At 46.5% G+C, this 18330-nt stretch overlaps 2 protein-coding genes across 6 annotated transcripts in view; one reads left to right on the top strand and one right to left on the bottom strand.

Annotated features, from left to right (window-relative positions):
- Positions 1 to 9536, top strand: part of EXTL3 (exostosin like glycosyltransferase 3) — a 55825-nt gene extending 46289 nt beyond the window's left edge. For 2 of the 4 annotated variants that reach the window (XM_003793933.3, XM_023515587.1), the window contains exons 6-7: positions 1226 to 1354; positions 6552 to 9536. In XM_003793933.3, the coding sequence (XP_003793981.1) occupies positions 1226 to 1354; positions 6552 to 6761 (339 nt within the window). In that variant the 3' untranslated portion in view covers positions 6762 to 9536. The remainder of the gene's footprint in view (positions 1 to 1225; positions 1355 to 6551) is intronic. The other 2 variants (XR_002774381.1, XM_023515588.1) reach the window with 2 other exon arrangements.
- A 6918-nt stretch (positions 9537 to 16454) lies between these two features.
- Positions 16455 to 18330, bottom strand: part of INTS9 (integrator complex subunit 9) — a 79034-nt gene continuing 77158 nt past the window's right edge. For both annotated transcript variants that reach the window (XM_012807731.2, XM_023515589.1), the window contains one exon: positions 16455 to 17093. In XM_012807731.2, coding sequence (XP_012663185.2) covers positions 16917 to 17093 — 177 coding nt within the window. In that variant the 3' untranslated portion in view covers positions 16455 to 16916. The remainder of the gene's footprint in view (positions 17094 to 18330) is intronic.

The following is an 18330-nucleotide window of genomic DNA, read 5'->3' as shown; positions in this document are numbered from 1 at the left end:
GGCTCAGCGCCTGTAGCTCAAGTGGCTAAGGCGCCAGCCACATACAGCAGAGCTGGCAGGTTCCATTCCAACCCAGGCCTGCCAAACAACAATGGCAACTATAACCAAAAAATAGCAGGTGCCTGTGGTCCCAGCTACTTGGGAGGCTGAGGCAAGATAATTGCTTAAGCTCAAGAGTTGGAGGTTGCTGTGAGCTGTGACAGCATGGCACTCTACCCAGGAGGATAGCTTGAGGCCCTGTCTCAAAAAAAAAAAAAAAAAAGAATCTGCAAGTGAGGGAGTAGATGTTTCATGAGTCCTTGATTTATTGAGGGATGAGAAGATATCCAGGCTTTTTTCCCCATCACTTACCTTTTTGCCATTGTCAGAGATAGGATATTCATCTGAACCAGTGTCTGGCCTACTTTGACAGATATTTATATTGATTTTAAAATCTTTATACTGATTCCATGTACCAAGGAGATTACATGAAGTTCTGTTTCTCAGAGAGGTCGATGATGGCAATTTGAATGGGAGAGGGTTTTTTTGTTTTTTTTTGAGACAGAGTCTCACTATGTTGGTCTTGGTAGAGTGCTGTGGTGTCACAGCTCACAGCAACCTCAAACTCTTGGGCTTATGTGATTCTTTTGCCTCAGCCTCCTGGGTGGCTGAGACCGCAGGTGTCCACTAAATGCCTGGCTATTTTCTTGTTGCAATTGTCGTCGTTTAGCTGGTCCAGGCTGGGCTCCAGTCCACCAGCACTGGTGTATATGGCTGTTGCCCTAACCGCTGAGCTATAGGCACTGAGCCTGTTTTTTTGAGACGGGGTCTTAACTGTCGCCCTGGATGGAGTGCTATGGTATTGTCATAGCTCACAGCAGCCTCAAACTCTTGGACTTTAGCAATCCTCTTGCCTCAGCCTCCTGAGTAGCTAGGACTACAGGTGCCCAGCAAGACTCCCAGCTTGTTTTTCTACTTTTAGTAGAGACAGGGTTTTGCTCTTGCTTAGGCTGGTCTTGAACTCCTGAGCTCAGGCAATCCACCCACCTCGGCCTCCCAGAGTGCTGGGATCATAGGCCTGAGCCACCATGCCTGCCTTGGCTCCAACTCTTTAAATTACAGTAGTACTTGCCAGTTCGTGTCACCTGCCAAACACGCCCACAGACGTTCAGACGGCCCCTGGAGCCCTGCGTGTTTTTGCTATGGCCTCTAACAGAGCATATGATCCTTTCCCTTTCCTTGACAGTATTATGCCTACCTGTATTCTTACGTGATGCCCCAGGCCATCCGAGACATGGTGGATGAGTACATCAACTGTGAGGACATTGCCATGAACTTCCTGGTCTCCCACATCACTCGGAAACCCCCTATCAAGGTGAGACCCTGCTGGCGTGACTGCACACGTGTGCATATTCACTGGTTTGGGGTGGCGCTGTGCCAGGCCCCAGAGCCCTCGTTGGTACAGAGGGAGTTAGGGTACCACCAAGCTCATTGTGCACTAGGTGGAGTTAAATTAATTGTTACTACAGAGTCTCTACGCTCCTAACGCAGAGGGTTTCAACCTTGGGCAGGAAAGATGTTGCATCTGTTTTTATTAATCTTTGACTAGAATTCAGCATTTTCTTTAAGGATGAAACAGGCTACACTTCACGAGAGTATTAGCAGTAAGGGTGACCTGTCACCAGTGGACGTCACAGCTATTTTCATATCACATTCCCTTTGTTATATTTCTTTATGTGTTTATTAAATTTTTTATAGTATTTCTTAAATTTATTATATCTACAAAAAGTATTGCTTCTGTTTGTCACTGCTTTGAAATCATGGTAGTGATTACACTTCCCCTAGATCTTATTTAATACATTAATAAAAGGGCTTACATGCTGCTGTATTTCAGTATGACTTGTCTCCTTTGAAACCCACGTGTGTTAGCTTGTTTCTGAAAACTTAATCTGCGGAGTCTGCAGCCTTCAGCAGATGGCCAGGCTGGAGTTGGGCAGAGGTTTGTCCATCAGACAAAGTATTCAGGAATTTCTGAATTAATACATGTAATGCTCTAAGAATAGTGCCTACAACATATGTGCTGTATAAATTATTTGCTCTAAAACAAACGTGCCCTCTCAATTCTAGAAATTTCTGATTTTTGTCTTTGAACTGCTAATTAGGTTTAGGCCAGAATAAACCAGTTTTACCATCAGGCAGTTCTCTCATCCTTCTGTCATCGTTGCAGGCTGAGGCTGTCTGGTGAGGGTTTAGAGAGCGCTAGTCCTTACAGAAGCGGGTGTTATTAGGCCTGGTAAGATCTTGTAACAAATGATACTGCAGAAACTATCACTTTAAATGGTTAGCATTCATGACTGTGTTCTCTGTTTGTCATGGATTTACACCAGTGTGCTCAGAAAGGTCACCAAATTAGTTAAGGTCTTATTTTCATTATTATCAAAAAGGCATATTCCTTAATATTATTATAATTGAATAGGATTACCTTCATGGGTGTCATATTGCCATGGGTCAATAATTGTGTGCGTGTTTCATTCTTATATTTAGACTAAGTTTACACCAGCATGTACTAATAACAATAATCAAAGCATGTATTTAGAAGCTAGGTGCAGTGGCATACTAGTAGTGTAGTCCCAGCTACTCAGGAGGCTGAGGCAGGAGGATCATTTGAGTCTAGGAGTTTGAGACAGCCTGGGCAACATAGCAAGACCCTGTTAAAAAATATCTATCTTGAGTGGTAAGCAGAGTGGTAGCCAGGGCCATTGTTTCCATGCAACAAAGCATAACAAAGATTACAGAGGAATACATGTGGGTCCTGTGCACCTAGTCACACCTTTCCCCAGGTATGGCCTAGGATAAGAACCGAACTTGCAATTACCTATAGTTTTTTCTATTGCTGAGATTTCTGCTATCTCTTTACAAAAAGAGAATAATTAGCATAATAATATATCAAATTGTTTTTATGAAAACTGTGAATAATAGGCATAACTATTTATATACAAATATTTAGGCTAGGCGTGGTGGTTTACCCTGTAATTCTAGTACCCTGGGAGGCTGAGGTGGGTGGATTGCTTGAGCTCAGGAGTTCAAGACCAGCCTGAGCAAGAGCCAGACCCTGTCTCTACTAAAAAATAGAAAAATTAGCCAGGTGTGGTGGTGTAGGTTTGTAGTCTCAGCTACTTGCGAGGCTGAGGCAAGAGGAGTTTGCGGTCACTGTGAACTATGATGTCACAGCATTCTGCCTAGGGTGACAGAGACTCTTGTCTCAAAAAAAAAAAAAGCGTTTTCTGGGTATGGTGGTGCTCTAATATTATAAACAGGGAAAGTACACTTCTTTGTAAACTTTGGAGGCAAAGTTCTTGGAAATACGTTAATGATTGGTGCAAATTTCTTTTCTTTATATATCCTTTTTTTATGTGGCCGGAGGCTTGACGTCAGTCAAGAGAAATGCTTCTATTTATGCCTCTCTATCGTATCAGAAGACATTCCCTGTGAAAATTTTGGTACCTGGGTGATTAGGTAGCTAATAATAGCATCAGTCACCTGTGCATTCCCAGACGTGACGTATTTGTCATCTTCATTAAAATGTGTTTATCTGCTGTGTTCGCCAAGATCCTAGTGAGAAGGAGGGAGACCGTGTGGACTAACCTTACCAGAAATCATGGATGCTCGTAGTGTAATTAGGGCAATCTGATGTCGGCACAGAGATAGACAAATAGACCAGTCAGTCATACAAAGTAGAGAGTGGAAAGACATTCCATCTCTGCCATACCCACAGTATTCCAGATGGATTTATGAACTAAAAGTGAATAACAGACTCTGAGACTTCTAATAAAAAGAAAAGTACAGGAGTATTTTTGTAATCATTGCCAAAGAAAAAGCATTAACACCCAGAATAATAGAGGATTAACAAATGAGACCAAACAACTCACTAGACAAATTAGTAAGATACATAAAAAAAGCAGGTCAATGGATGGCTCAGTGAGTAGGGTGCTGGCTCCATGTACTGAGGGTGGTGGGTTCAAACCCGGCCCCGGCCAAATTGCAACAAGAAAAATAGCCAGGTATTGTAGCAGGCACCTGTAGTCTCAGCTACTTGGGAGGCTGAGGCAAGAGAATTGCCTAAGCCCAGGAGTTGGAGGTTGCTATGAGTTGGGACGCCACAGCACTCTACTGAGGGTTAATAAGTGAAACTCTGTCTCACAAAAAAGGGCAGGTCTGTGACAAGGAGCCCGAATGACTAACAAGCCTGTGCAGAGGTGCTCTGGGTGACCAGGGAGCACAAATCACAGCACTGGAGACTTTATTCCTGTCAGATGGACAGGACTGGCAGTCTGATAGCACCAAATGGCAGTCAGGACGTGTAGAAATTGAAATAGTGTGTAGTCCTAGTGCCCCCTGGACAGCCAAGGAAACATCTCCATTGGTACACACGTTGGAACTCCATTCTGGAGAAAGTTCGGTGTTATCGAGTGTCACTGAAGACACGAGCTCCCTGTGGTCTAGCAGGAGAGGGAATGGAAGTGAGGGGGACATATTGCAGTGACTCTGTAACAGTTTATATATTTTTTTTTTTAAAGGAGAAAAATACATCTAAAATAAGGCAAAATGTTAATACTTAACAAAACTGTTAGGTGAGAATGTGTTATTCTTCCTTTTTTAAAAATGTAAGGTTTCATATGTAGATTTTAAACCATTAGTAGCAAGCATTTCATATATATTTAAATGCTTTATGTATTTGTTTAATACACATACATAATACGCCTTGTCTTTCAACATGCATACAGTCAAAACGATACTCTAAATAAGAACGCGTGGCTTTATCAGTGCCCACCATGGCGTCTGCTCCTCCACAGCCCAGCTGGCCCCTTCTCTCTGTAGATAATCACTGTCCTGCAGGAGGTTTTTAAAATTTTCTTCCTTTTCCTCTCCTGTCTTTAAAAAAAGGTTTGCCATATGTGTATTTATCCCTAAATGATTGGCACTTTTTAAACTTACATAAATGAGATCAAACTTACAAGTAGTTCTTTGCGTTTTGCTTTTTAAATATTCAGGAAGATGTCTGTGAGCTTAGTCAGTATCGATGCCTGAAGCTGTAGTTCATTCATCTCATTGCCCCATATCCCAGGGTATGAAGTGTCTTCATACCGTTTGCCATACCTTTTTTTTTTTTTTTTTGCAGTTTTTGGCCGGGGCTGGGTTTGAACCTGCCACCTCGGTATATGGGGCCGGTGCCCTACTCCTTTGAGCCACAGGTGCTGCCCTTCGCCATACTCTTCTAAACGTTTTATATTTTGTCTTTCTGTATTTACATCATCAATCCTGCCAGATGTGATTTTTGTGTGAGGTGTAAGGGAGGGGCCCAGTTTCTTTGTTTTCTCATAGCCGGATGCTGTTCATCTGCCGTGGACACTTAGTTCCTCTGTCGCCCGGAGGTCTGCAGCTCTGTGCTGGCTCTGCCCTTCATCCAGTCTGGCATCTGTGTGACAGGTCTCTTTACGGAGGCTTTATTCTGTTCTCTTGGCCTGTACCCACGCGACAGGTTCCTTCACCTCAGCCTTGTACTTCCGGAGTGTCTCAGCTATTCTTGAGTTTTGTTTTTTTTTTTTACTCCCACATAGATTTTGGAATCAGTTCGTTGATACGCACACATGCACAGACACGGGGGACTTTGATGGGAATTGAACCTATAGTTGAAATGAGGAAAACCGATGCCTTTAAAACATTGATTCTTTTTTGTGAGACAGAGTCTCACTTGATCACCCTGGGTAGACTGCTGTGACATCATAGCTCACAGCAACCTCAAACCCTTGGGTTCAAGTGATCCTTTCACCTCAGCCTCCCAAGTAGCTGGGACTACAGGTGCCCACCACAATGCCCGGCTATTTTTAGAGACAGGGTCTTACTCTTGCTCAGGCTGGTCTTGAACTCATGAGCTGAGGCAATGCACCCGCCTTGGTCTCCCAAGTGCTGGGATTACAGGTGTGAGCCACAGTGCCTGGCCAAAATAATGATTCTTTCTACTGAAGAATATTGTATAACCTCAAGCTATAGAGTTCCGTGGTATTTTTCTAATAGAGGTCTTGAAACATATTTTCTTAGATTTATTTCTAGGTGTCCTACATATTTTGTTAGTAAATAATATTTCTGACAGTTACATTTTCTTTTTGTTACATAGAGCCATTTACATTTTTCATATCTAGCAAACTTGCTAAAACTCTTAATTTAAAACGTGTTGGCTGGGCATGGTGGCTCACACCTGTAACCCTAGCCCTCCTCAAGGCCAAGGGAGGAGGATTGCTTGAGGTTAGGAGTTTGAGAGGCTTTTAAGGCTTTTTTAGTATCTTAATAAATGTGCCATTTGGGTAGAACGCCTCGTTAATGCTCTAGGAATGCTGTGCACAGTTGGTAGGAAGCAGCCCTGGGCTGCGCCCTGGCTCCTGACCTGCTCTGCGTGAGAGTCACTGTGGGGTTCAGCAGCTTCAATGTGGGAGTGCGGGTGTCGGATCTACTTAGCTGCAAGGTGTCTGTCAGCGTCAGCGCTGTGATTCTCTCTCTTTCTTCCCTGTTGCCAGGTAACTTCAAGGTGGACGTTCCGGTGCCCGGGATGCCCGCAGGCCCTGTCACATGATGACTCCCATTTCCATGAGCGGCACAAGTGCATCAACTTTTTTGTGAAGGTGTACGGCTATATGCCCCTCCTGTACACCCAGTTCAGGGTGGACTCTGTGCTCTTCAAGACGCGCCTGCCCCATGACAAGACCAAGTGTTTCAAGTTCATCTAGGGCATTGCAGGATTTGGGGAGAAGACAGGCAGAGTAAGGAAGACGGCTCCTAAGGTTCCTAGGCATTGAAGGACCTTGGGGACATTGCTGGGTGGGTGGCCCAGCCCCTCTGCTGGGAGAGGCAGCAGGAAGAGTGGGAAGGAGACAGCTGCCTTTATCTTGAAGTCAGCCACACTGGGCCTGGAACCCTGGTCAGAAGGGCTTGGGGTTCCCTACACAGGGCACTGACTGATAGCTTACACTGAGGGCCATGGGGGCTCAGGAGAGTCACTTACATAGGTCATAAGCCCAGAACAGCTGGTTTATGGTTTTAAAATTTAATAACTATTATTTAAAAAGAGAAAGTTTCAGATTTGCCATTCAAGGCTTATTTCTATGTGTATATGTACATATGTGTGTGTGCACACACTCATGTATGCATATATATGTATTTTTTTTTTTTTTTTTGTGGGGAGAGTTTGAAATTTTTGCTTCTCTCATGAAAGATCCATCTGGCTTATTCTGTTCTCTATTTTGGCGGAGATGGGTCATGGCCTTCTGTTACTTGCCTTGTCCTTAAAGATCATCTCCGATCCTCCCCAGGGGCATCTGTGTGCAGAGACAAGAAAGGGGTAGACTTGGCCTTTCTGTGGGGCCTCGGACAAGACAAGATCTGCGGGCTGTTCTCTTCTCCTTCCTGTGCAGGTCAGTGCTCTGACTCGTGGTGGAGGACCCACGCTGTAGGGGCAGCTGAGCTTCCTTTTGCTGGGTCATTGGTTTTTGAGGATCCATCCTTAGGCCAGTGCTTGTCCCAGGACATGTCCCTGGCTCTGTCTCTCCCCATTTGAAGAACAAGGCCTGAAGACAGTACTCCCAAATGGCTCTTTTTGTCCTGCCTTCTTGTTAAGAAGGGTGTTGAGCTTTGGGCTTCAGGCTTTTCTGGAGCGTTACCTGTTGGATAAAAGAACAGGGAGCCTTGCAGGCTGCATGCCCAGGCTGGTCTGAGGTGGTGTGCAGGTTGGCCTGCTCTTTCTGGTGTAGAACAAGCAGGTGTCCTTTGAGGACCCCACCCGGCGGGCCGGGAAGTCTTACAGGAAGGCACTGCCTTGGAATGAACACCTAGGTGAAATTCACCTTCCTCCACCTTTGGCTGCACCCCCCTCCTGTGTTACCTGTGGTTTTTGAACCCCTCATGCCAGGTTGGCTGTAGTACCCCGTGAAGTTTGGAATGTGCTGGAACACTGGGAGGCTATGATTTGCTGTGTAAGCTCAGATCCGGCCTTGGAATTTCTCTGGCATTCACACCCACATTTACCTTTTGCTACTCCCAGTTTAAACTTTTGTTTCCTGGGCTGAAAGTGAAATAAGCTGATTTTTTGGTCGTGGCAGCAGGAGGGGACCGAGGAGGGTGTTTGTGGCATTTGTCAGGGATTTAGCCCGTGACTTTCTCCAAGTGGAGGTGACTGTGGACGATTTCTAGCAACTGAACAATAGCTCAGGTCTGTCTGGTCGTGCACATGCCTTAAGCCAGTTCTGTCTTCCCTAGACCTTGACGTCCTGTGCTGCTATTTCTTGGGGTACGTTTTCCGCTGACCCACCTGTCGCAAATGGGTTCTCCTCAAGTGTTGTTTTGAAGCCAGGCTCTTCTCTGTAGATAACCCCATCCATAGGGCCGGCTTGGCGTAAGGGAACTCGCCTCATTGGCAAACAGGACCAGGGCTGCTCCCGGGGCTGTCTCGCCCCACAGCTTCCCCCTGGCATCTGCTTGTTGCTCTCCTGCTGTGGCAGCTGCCTGGGACATGCGGTTGTGCTTCTTAGCAACACAGCAAAGGGGTCCAGACTCCCTGCATAGGAACTTTCTATCCACTCTTTCCTTGACTTTTGACTTTTTAGCAGTAGCCTTCTTCCCTTGGGGGAGCCAAAGAGCGTGGTGTTTTGCGCCGTGTATGTGGCTGCTATTTTATCTTGTTTCTTTTAATGCGAGGAACTCATAAACTCTCGGGGACCTGGTGACAAGGGGCAGTCTGTGGTAGGACCCCCTTCTGGGTCCCTGAATGTTCCTGGTGGACCCCTGAGTAGCTGAGTGGTCTGGAATCATGGGCGGCATCCGAGTGCTGCAGGGAGGGTCGCCATGTCCCAGCTTCACACCGGGGCAGCGCTCTGTGGCCCAGAGAGGAGCGCTGCTGGCTGCAGAAGCTCCAGGGGACACTGGCCATGCTCCTAAAGGACATGCCCTCCTCGGTGAGAGGCAGAGCAGATGGACGCATGTGCTGCTGGTTAGTGCCCTGTGGGGTGGGTGGGGAGAGACCCAGAGCCCCACCTTTGGTGCTGCTCGCCTGGGAAAGCTGCCCACCTGGGACTCACCTGAAATGGGAAGTGGCTGTGCAGACCCTGAGCTTTCCTTGGCTGTCTGTAGGTAATACCTCATTACCTAGTCGTGGCCCCAGGGCCGCTGTGACCTTCCAGGTACCAGTTTGTTCTTCACTGTGAGGGTTTTCCCCCTAAGTGACACCTGGCAGGGTGCTCATCGGGCCAGTCTGAGCCTTTGCCTGCCTGAGCAGTGGGTCTGGTCTGGCCTGGCCTGCACTCAAGCTGGGCTTACTGATCACAGGGGTCCCATCCAGGAGGCAGTAGCTGCCTGGGTGTGTGTGCAGGGAGCTCCCGGTGTGAAAGGGATGCTCTGATACCCAGGCCATCCATCTACCCACCCCCTTTCCAGTCACGAGCACAATGGTCTTAGACGTTGGATTTTTGTAAAAAAACAAAAATAAAAAATAAACGGAAACTTTAACTCAAGCAGCTTGGAGGTCTTTTGTGATTTCCCCCAGCAGAACAGTGAGTGGCCTGAGGGGGTAGCTGCAGGTGCATGGCCAGCTGGCCCGTTCCCAGAGGCCTGTGGTGTGTGATCAGGCCTGGAACTGCCTGCAGACCTGCCCCGGGTGAGCTGAACACGCACCCATTCCGACAGGCTTCCCTGCACCGGTTCCTGGGCTGAGTCAGGGTCATTAGCCTCAGAGGAACTTAGGTGCCATTTACCTGAGTTAAGTGTGATGTCGCACAGCTTGTGGCACATATATGCAAACTGAAGTTTTTTATTTTTTGTGACAGGGTCTCACTATGTCACCCTGGGTAGAGTGCCATGGTGTCACAGCTCACAGCAACCTCAAATTCGGGCTGAAGTGATTCTCTTGCCTCAGCCTCCTAAGTAGCTGGGACTACAGGTGCTTGCAACAATGCCTGGCTATTTGTTGTTGTTGTTGTTGTTGCAGTTGTCATTGCTGTTTTTAGCTGGCCCAGGCCAGATTCGGACCCTCCAGCCTGTGTATGTGGCCGGTCCCCTACCCACTGAGCTTTGGGCACCACTCCAACCTGAAGTTTTTCATGGGAATTTGATGTGTATAGCCAAGAAGCTGTGTATGCCTGCTTCCCAGTACACAGGTGAGAGCTCGCAGAGAACCCTGGCGCCTGGCTCATACTCCTGTTACTCCCATCCTTCTGGTGTCTACGATTCTAGAACTTCTGCCTTGGGAGCGAGCACTGAGCCCCAGGCTCAGGAGACGGATGGAAGCAGGAAAGAAGTTGAGTCGGGTTCTCCTCTCCTGGTCTTTTCAGGTGGCAGTTTGGGTAGCACTGACAATCCTAAGAGCGGTGGGACCTAGAAGACCGTGTCCTTCCTGAAGTGGGGCTAAAGACTGATCAGGCAGGTTTGATGCAGATGCTGGAGATCCCTCCTTGGGCCTTGGAGTCCTGGCTACACAGCCCCTGTTCTTCCGGCCATCTGTCTCCTTGACGGCTCCAGGGCAGAGACTGGAGTGGGCTGCGGGGCTGCAGTAGACAGGCCCTCCATACACCGACGGTGTCTCCTCGGTCTGTTCTGGTCACTTCTGGCTTGAACTTAAGGTGAGCCTAAGTGGCAAGTGTTAGCTGTTGATGTGATTGTCACTTGAGTTGAAGGTTCTACAGTGTTTACTAAAATACGTTTAAGGAGGAGCATGTGTGATTGAGGGAGTGGGCTCTGGAGCAAACTGTGGGTTCCGATCCTGGTCTGCCCACACAGTGGAGGAGAACAGGTCATCTGTTGTAAGCTCTAGTCTCATCTGTGAAACGGTAAAACTTGCGCCCGCCTCTTAAACGTTAGCATGGTAAATATAAAGTGTCGACTCTTGACTCACTATAAAACGAACCATCACTGGGGTGAAACTTTGCCAGTCTCATGGCTCACTCTTCATCCCATCCGAGCACTGCGCCTTGCTCACGCCTGCTGGGGGCGTGCAGGAAGCCCACCCTCCTCAGAGGTTGCTACTTGTGCTGTCTAGCCTTGTCACCTTAACATGGTGACAGTTTACTGCTCTGCCTCCCACACCAGGTTGGAAGGCTTTGGAGACTACAGCCCTGAGTAGTGTCCAGAGGTTTCTGATGAGTGAACGACTGCTTTGAACTAGACCATCGCTGCGCTGACCGTCCTGGAGCACCCCTGGCACAGCTGACGTGGTCTTGCCTGACATAGAGGCTCAGAAGTGTCAGAGCCACTATGTTATTTGAAATCTTTAACCAAAAAAAAAAAAAAAAAAAAAAAATTAAAACATAAAACTCCTTTAGGCTCAGTGCCTGTGGCTCAAGCGGCTAAGGTGCCAGCCACATACACCTGAGCTGGCAGGTTCGAATCCAGCCCTATGGCTGCAACCAAGAAATGGCCAGGCGTTGTGGCGGGCACCTGTGGTCCCAGCTACTTGGGAGGCAGAGGCAGGAGACTTGTCTGAGCCCAGGAGTTGGAGGTTGCTGTGAGCTGTGATGCCCCAGCATTCTACCCAGGGCAATAGCTTGAGGCTCTGTCTCAAAATAAATAAATAAATAAACTTCTTTGACAAAGGCAGTTGCAAAGGGAGTGTGCTGAGAATTAAGGACAACACATGGATTCCAGAAGCAGTTAAAGCAGGTGGGAAGCCCTGCCTTGGGGCTGGTTTTGCTTTGCTATCTAATGTCACCTGGTTTTTAATTTGTTGTAATTTGGTAAATTGTTTTACCTTTCTTTGTCTTCATGTTTGTGAAAGAATACAAATCCTAGTCACATTGTTGGGCTGTCATGTAAGCATTTCAACTATTTAAATCCTATTTATTTGAACCACTGGTCTCAGTGTTTTATCGTGAAACATTTCAAGCATGCAGCAAGGTTGAAGGCGTTTCTGTGGAGTGAGCCTGGTCCCCACTGACCGTTTCACTATTGCGAGTGGTTCTCCTTCGGTCCACCCTCTGGCCATTCCCCCAGCCCTCCGTCTGTCCTTCCATCCACACCAGCTTTGGTGCTTTTCTAAGTAGATTAGTGACATTAGTATGTTAACCACTAAATATATAAGCACATGTGTCATTAACTGTAGATCGGTATCCGCTTCTGTTTTTCTTACTTTTTTGTTTTTAATGTAAACTGCACATTTTAAATTCACTCACTGAAACACATCTTAAATTTGTGCACCTCAATAACCCAAACCCTTCCCAAGATAGAGAATGTTACTGTCAACCCCGAAAGTCCCCTTTTGCTCCTCCTGGCCTGTCCCATCTGTCCGACCCGCTCTGCATTTGTACCTTGGATTAGTTTTCTGTATTTTAGAAGTCGTTTAAGTAGCATACGATTTTTTTACTCGTGTAAAGCTCCTAGAAACTCAGCGTAGTGTTTCTGAGATTGAGCCGGTGTTGCTGCACGCACTGGTGGTTTGTGGCTTTTGATTGCTAAGTAGTGTTCCCTTCTGTGGCTCGAACAAAGTCTGTCCATTCTCTCAGGATGCTGGGCTGTTTCCACGTTTTGGATGTTATGAATAAAGCTGCCGAGAACATTCACGTGCAACTCTCTGTGGATTTACATTTTTATTTCTCGTAGCTAAATACCTACGAGTGGAGTTGTTGGGTGATATGGCAGGTTATATGTTTAGTTTTATAGGAGACTGCCAGACCTTTTCCAGAGTGATTGTGCCATTTTGTATGAATGCCAATAATTGTGACAGTTGGGGTTCCACATCGTCACTGATCCGTGCTGGTGTCAGACTTTCATTTTAGCCATTTTGGTAACAGCATCCTGTAGGTCCAGCTTCCATCTTTCCTGGTAACTAATGATGCTGAACACTTTCTCATGTGCTGACACCGTTTATCTATATATTTCCGTTGTGAAGTGTCAATCTCAATCTTTTGATCATTAAAAAAATGGGTTGTCTTTTTTGCTATTGCTTTTTTTCTTATAGATATTTTTAGTGTATATAAGACATCTATTTTTAGTATATATAAGAATTAGTAGACTTTTGGGGGGAGCAATTTTATTTCAGAATGTTACAGGTGTACAAATGTTTTGGTTACATGCATTTTATACAGTTGGAGTCAAGAGCAATTTTAGATTTACATAAAACTGAGTGGGAAGTACAGGGTCCCTCTCCTTCCACCAGGCTCCTCCCTGCCCCTTTATTAGCCTGTTGTGATAGATTTGTAGTTTGCTGTAGGTTTGTTATAATGAGGAGCCAGTATCGGTGTTAACTACAGTCCGTAGTTGATATTAGGGTTCACTCTTTTTGTATATTCTCTAGCTTTTGATAAAGGTGTAAGGACACATCCATGATTACAGTATCACACAGAATAGTTTCACTCTCCTAAAACCTTCCTGTACTTCACTTTTGTTCTAGACTAAAAGGCATAAAAACGGAAACCCCTCTGCCGTCTTCTGCTTCTCAGTTTTGACTGTCCTTCTGAGTGAGGCTGCTTTTTCCTTTAACTCTCTAAGTCTTCCGCTTTTGTTTTTGTGGTTATTTACCTATCTACATCACCATCCCACTATTTAACTCTTACAAAAGGTTTTTTTTTTTTTGGCCAGGGCTGGGTTTGAACCCGCCACCTCTGGCATATGGGGCCAGCGCCCTACTCCTTTGAGCCACAGGTGCCGCCCCACTCTTAAAAAATGTTTTAACACGCAATACTCGAAACAAAGATTGGCATACTTTTTCTGTAAAGAATTAGGTAAATATTTTAGGCTTGAAGGCCATGTGTGATACTTTTTTTTTTTTTAACTTAGCTTATGGACCAGATTTGGGTTGTAGGCCAACCTCTGCTCCATAGCTGTACATCAGGAAGATTTAGAAATGGGTTAGGAATTATTACTGTGGTTTGTTGTAGAGAACGGTAAGGGTAAATCCTGCTGACACAAGAACTGTTAGGCAGGGGCTACATTTCCATTTTCCCCAGAGGCCTCCAAAACCAACATAAGGGAAATAAGTATTGTGCACGCCTGATGAGATGTGGTTGTAGAACCCCTTTCAAAGATCCATAGTCTTTAGCCGGGCATTGTGGTGGGCACAAGTAGTCCCAGCTACTCCAAGGCTGAGGCAAGAGAATTGCTTAGCTCAAGAGTTTGAGGTTGCCGTGAGCTGTGATGCTACGGCACTCTGCCCAGGGCGACAGCTTGAGACTGTCTCCAAAAGAAATCTGTGGTCCTGTCACTGAAGAGTTCAAATAATGCATATAAAATACTGTTCTGTGACTAAAACCTATAATAGACTACCAAGGAGCACAGAGAGAAGGTGGAGTCAACTATGCAGCTGGACTCTGTGGCTCGGTTCTGCACTGCCCGTCTCTAGAATTCACCTGGGACTTCAGAGTTGCGGTTGCTTATTTACAGCCCATTTGAAGTTCAGAGAAGGGCAGTGTTACGCACATGTGCAGTCCCACCGCACTGGACTTGAAAGGTAAAGGTAAACATTACCTCCTTCTGACAGGTGGCATGAAAGAACCTGGCAGCGTTCAGCTGAGGGCCCAGGAAGACAGTGTCCCCCTCTCCTTCCCACCAGACTGCTTGCTTGGTTTACACATGTTTCTGTGTCTACTTCATTATAGTTTGGAAAGGCAAACCTGCTTTGATAGGACAAATGTGAAGGCTGAAAGTGCTGCACTCTCCAGGGATCGGAAGAGAAGCAGCAGGTGTGTGAAGAGTAATGGCTGAGCAGCAGGCTCCTTTAACTGGAGCTGTGTGTTTTGGGGAAAGTCACTTAACCTCTGTCCGGTTTCCTCATCCAACAACTTGACTGCAGCGTGTGGAGAGGACCCTGAGCTGGGAGCATCCGGCTAAGCCACCCCCGATTCCTGACCCACAGACATGGTGAGATGTGTGTTGTTTTTAGCACTATGTCTGGGGGTAAGTTACTATGTAATAGTAGATACCTAATATGTCACTTTGTAGAAAGACTTAAGTAACAGTTTTTAAGGTTTTTTTTCATTACCACTTAATTATTAGGATTCCACTGAGCTTTAGTAGCATTTTTTTCTCCATGTCAGATTCTTCCCCAGGTCAGTATCAGTGAGGGAATGATTACAGCACTCCCAGGCAGCTTCTGCTATTTCTTTTGGGACTCCTACTAACCAACCTCAGTATTCAAGTGTCTGAACTTTAGGTGGAATTGTTTAACCACTGCCCTCTCCAGATACTGGGAGAGGCCGGCTCCGGGTTTTCTCTGCTGCCACTAAGTGGGTGTGCTGACTTGATTGGAACCTTGCCCGTCTGCCAGGCGGTTATTAACTCAGGTAACCAATCCCTCTCGGGATCCTTGCTCTGAGGCTTTCTGATCAAGCTCTTTAACAGAAGTCAGGCTGACCAATCCCATGGTTCCTGGACACAGCAAGCTTGGACATTTAAATAACAATCTTGGTTTCTTCTAAGTTCTGTCTTACCCTGGTTTTGCATTTCTGAAGATGTTTTTAAAATTTAACTGGGTTCCTTAAAACTTGTCCAAAAGTGTTCCTACCAGTGACACACACTGACAGCTCTCTTCCTACAAACAAAATGCAGTGCTCTTAGCCATCACATCAATTTCCTGCAGCGTCCTCTTGGCCCGTGGTGTAAGCCCCTCCCCCGTTTATTCTCTAACACATCCTGAGACCCTTGATTGGAATGACCCATACCTTGGAAAACAGGAACCTGCTTAAGGTTTCTTGTGCCCAAGTTTGGCAAAGTTGCAAATGGAAAAACAGGTTGTCCTCCTTTAACGATTCATTCCTGCTGGTATTTTGAAAGAGAACTGATAATTGATGCTCCATAAAACCTGAGCAGTTAGTTCTGTGGTTCTTGGTAGACACTCTTGCTCACTAAAGCTCTTTATGATGCTGAGCTGGGGGACTGCCCTAGGACTGAATTTCAGTCTAAAGAGATGGTAAGAACAGTAGGCGGGGAGGGGCCTCCTACCCTCACCCAACCACGTTTTAGTACTTGTCAAGTTAGCTTGTATGTTACAACTTGTGCTTAGATGTCATCTGGTAACTACTGCAAATGCAGTTACTTTCTGTGAAAGGTTACTTTTCTCTAAAACTACTGCTCATGGGTCTGTGTGTAATGCATGGTTTAATGGAGAGACGGAGGCTCTGTGGGAAGGGTGGTGGCAGGCAGTGACCAACTGGTGCAGTCTGAGCTGCTGCTGGCACGGGCCCTCCCTGAAGGTGGAGTGAGGCTGGTGCTGAACTGTGTTGCTGCTTTTATGCAGACAGAGCTTAAAGTAAAGCACCTTTTCATCCAATTACAGAAGAAATACATCTGTATTTATTGTAAACCATGCTAGGTTATCTGCTTTAATGTACACATTGAACTAAAATGTGCTTTGGTGTTTTCTAAGTTCATGCTGTTCTGTATATTTTCCTATTTTTTCTAGCTACTAAACCAGTATATTGGTTCTAGGTTCAACATGGCACAGATACTTCTATAAAAAATAAGTTTTTAATAGCAAAATGGGCTCACATTGTAAAAGATGTGTGAGTTCATCTTATTAATTTTGGGGCCCATCTTTCTTAAGTACAGAATTAAAGACAAGTCCTCCTGCCAAGACCTGGGCACTATGAACAGCAAGTCCCATACAGCAACAAGCCCCCTTACTTCTGTCCACCATAAGCCTCTTGGAAAGCTGCTTTGGTCACACGCAGGCTGCTCCTCAGTTCCTCAAGGCGAGTCCAGGAGAAAATGGTGAGCTTCAAGTTAAAAGGGAAAGTTCTCACCTGAAACAGTGCTGGGAACCCAGACCAGGAGACCCTGGCCATTGCTCCAGATTGTCTCCTGCCATAATTTATTTCATTCCTTAGGCCAGAGGCCCCTTCAGAGACATGGCTGGGGGGGAAGGAGGGCTTGTAGGCGTTCAGGAGGTGTTAATGGTTCAGATGTCCCACTCAGAACTTCTGTAAAAATTTGAGGACAAGGTCCCGTAGTCGTACCCTGAGCATCTCGTCATTGTCACAAATGATATGGGTGGAATCTTCCTCAAGCTGGATGAGGGTCTCAGCCTCCTGCAGCAGGACGATGTGGCCCTTGGCAGTGTCCTCCACCTTAATGTCACTGAAGCCATGCTGCGCCACAAGAAAAGAAAGAGGAGGGGGATGGGTATACTCTGAAAAGCAAGGGCTAAAATGACATTTCCTACAATAGTTGGACAATACAATTCTCTAATTAGCAATAGGGCCTGCAATAGAATTCAGCCATACTTTCACATACTTTAAAATAGGCCTCAAACGTGCAAAATGTTCCCTGGTGACAAAGCTCTGCCTCTTAATTCTCAGCAGCCAGGACAGTGGAAGCAAGAGGTTGCTGACCGTGGGACCCAGCAAGTCCTCCCAAGCAGCAGAGCTGGCCTAACGCTGGTTACGAGATTTCCTTACAAATCAAGGATGAAAAGGACTAGCCAGAAGGTATCTACCTGTGGGGAAAGCAGGGGGCCTGTCTCCACTCTGGGACAGAAAGGTCCCCCTGCAGTGAGGAGAGATGGCGGCCAGGGTAGAATGGAGTATTCACTCGGGCAAAAGGTCTTTCTAGGAAAGCAAGTCAAGCTTGAGGCCCAGTGCTAGAGACACAAGCCCTGCAAGGACATGAGGAAGGTGGGCCACTGCTCACCACCAGCCCTGGGGGGCCCAGGAGAGTGATACAACTGGGCCGCAGCCCTTCCTCCCAGAACAGTAAACATGGAGGGAGAAAAAAAGGCTAATAAAGACAGAGCTTTATGTTAAGATGTGAGCAATTCATGTGTTTAGTTTGGACAAAATGTGGTTATTAATAGTTTTGTAGAAGAACATCTTTCCTGTAATTACTTATTAGGGCCGTGGCCGCTCTGGGAAGCAGCATCCCTAGCCAATTCCTTCTTCCTAGCAAGAATTCTGCAATCCTAAGGCTACAATGGTGACTTCTGAAGTCCTCTGGCCAAAGACAAAGGGAAAAAAAAAGTCCAACCTCAGATTTTGTCATAGTCCAGAAATCTCTTGTGTTTTTTTGGGGGGGGGGGTGGCAGCTCGGGGGATAGCAGAGACAGAGGGAAGGGCCACGGCGCCTGACTCTCCCATCTCTTGCTGGACCCATTACCCAAATCCCTGGACTTTTAAATAGCAGCTCTGATGCTGCCTGCTCACAAATCCTGACACTAAACCCAAGATTTGGGTCTCCTTGGACAGCCAGGGGTTGTGTGGAAAAGTGAGGGATGGCCCCTTCTAAAAGCTGGGGGGACTCCTCTCTCAGTACCCTGTGCCCACAGCATGAAGAGTGGGCACCTGGTGATAAGCAGCTACCCGGGGCCACAGCGAGGACGGCGCCCAGGCA

This window comes from Otolemur garnettii, unplaced genomic scaffold, assembly GCF_000181295.1.
Source record: "Otolemur garnettii isolate 467f Iridium unplaced genomic scaffold, OtoGar3 scaffold00074, whole genome shotgun sequence".
Classification (NCBI taxonomy): domain Eukaryota; kingdom Metazoa; phylum Chordata; class Mammalia; order Primates; family Galagidae; genus Otolemur; species Otolemur garnettii.
Note: the sequence above shows the minus strand (reverse complement) of the source record. Positions and strands in the feature narration are given on the sequence as shown.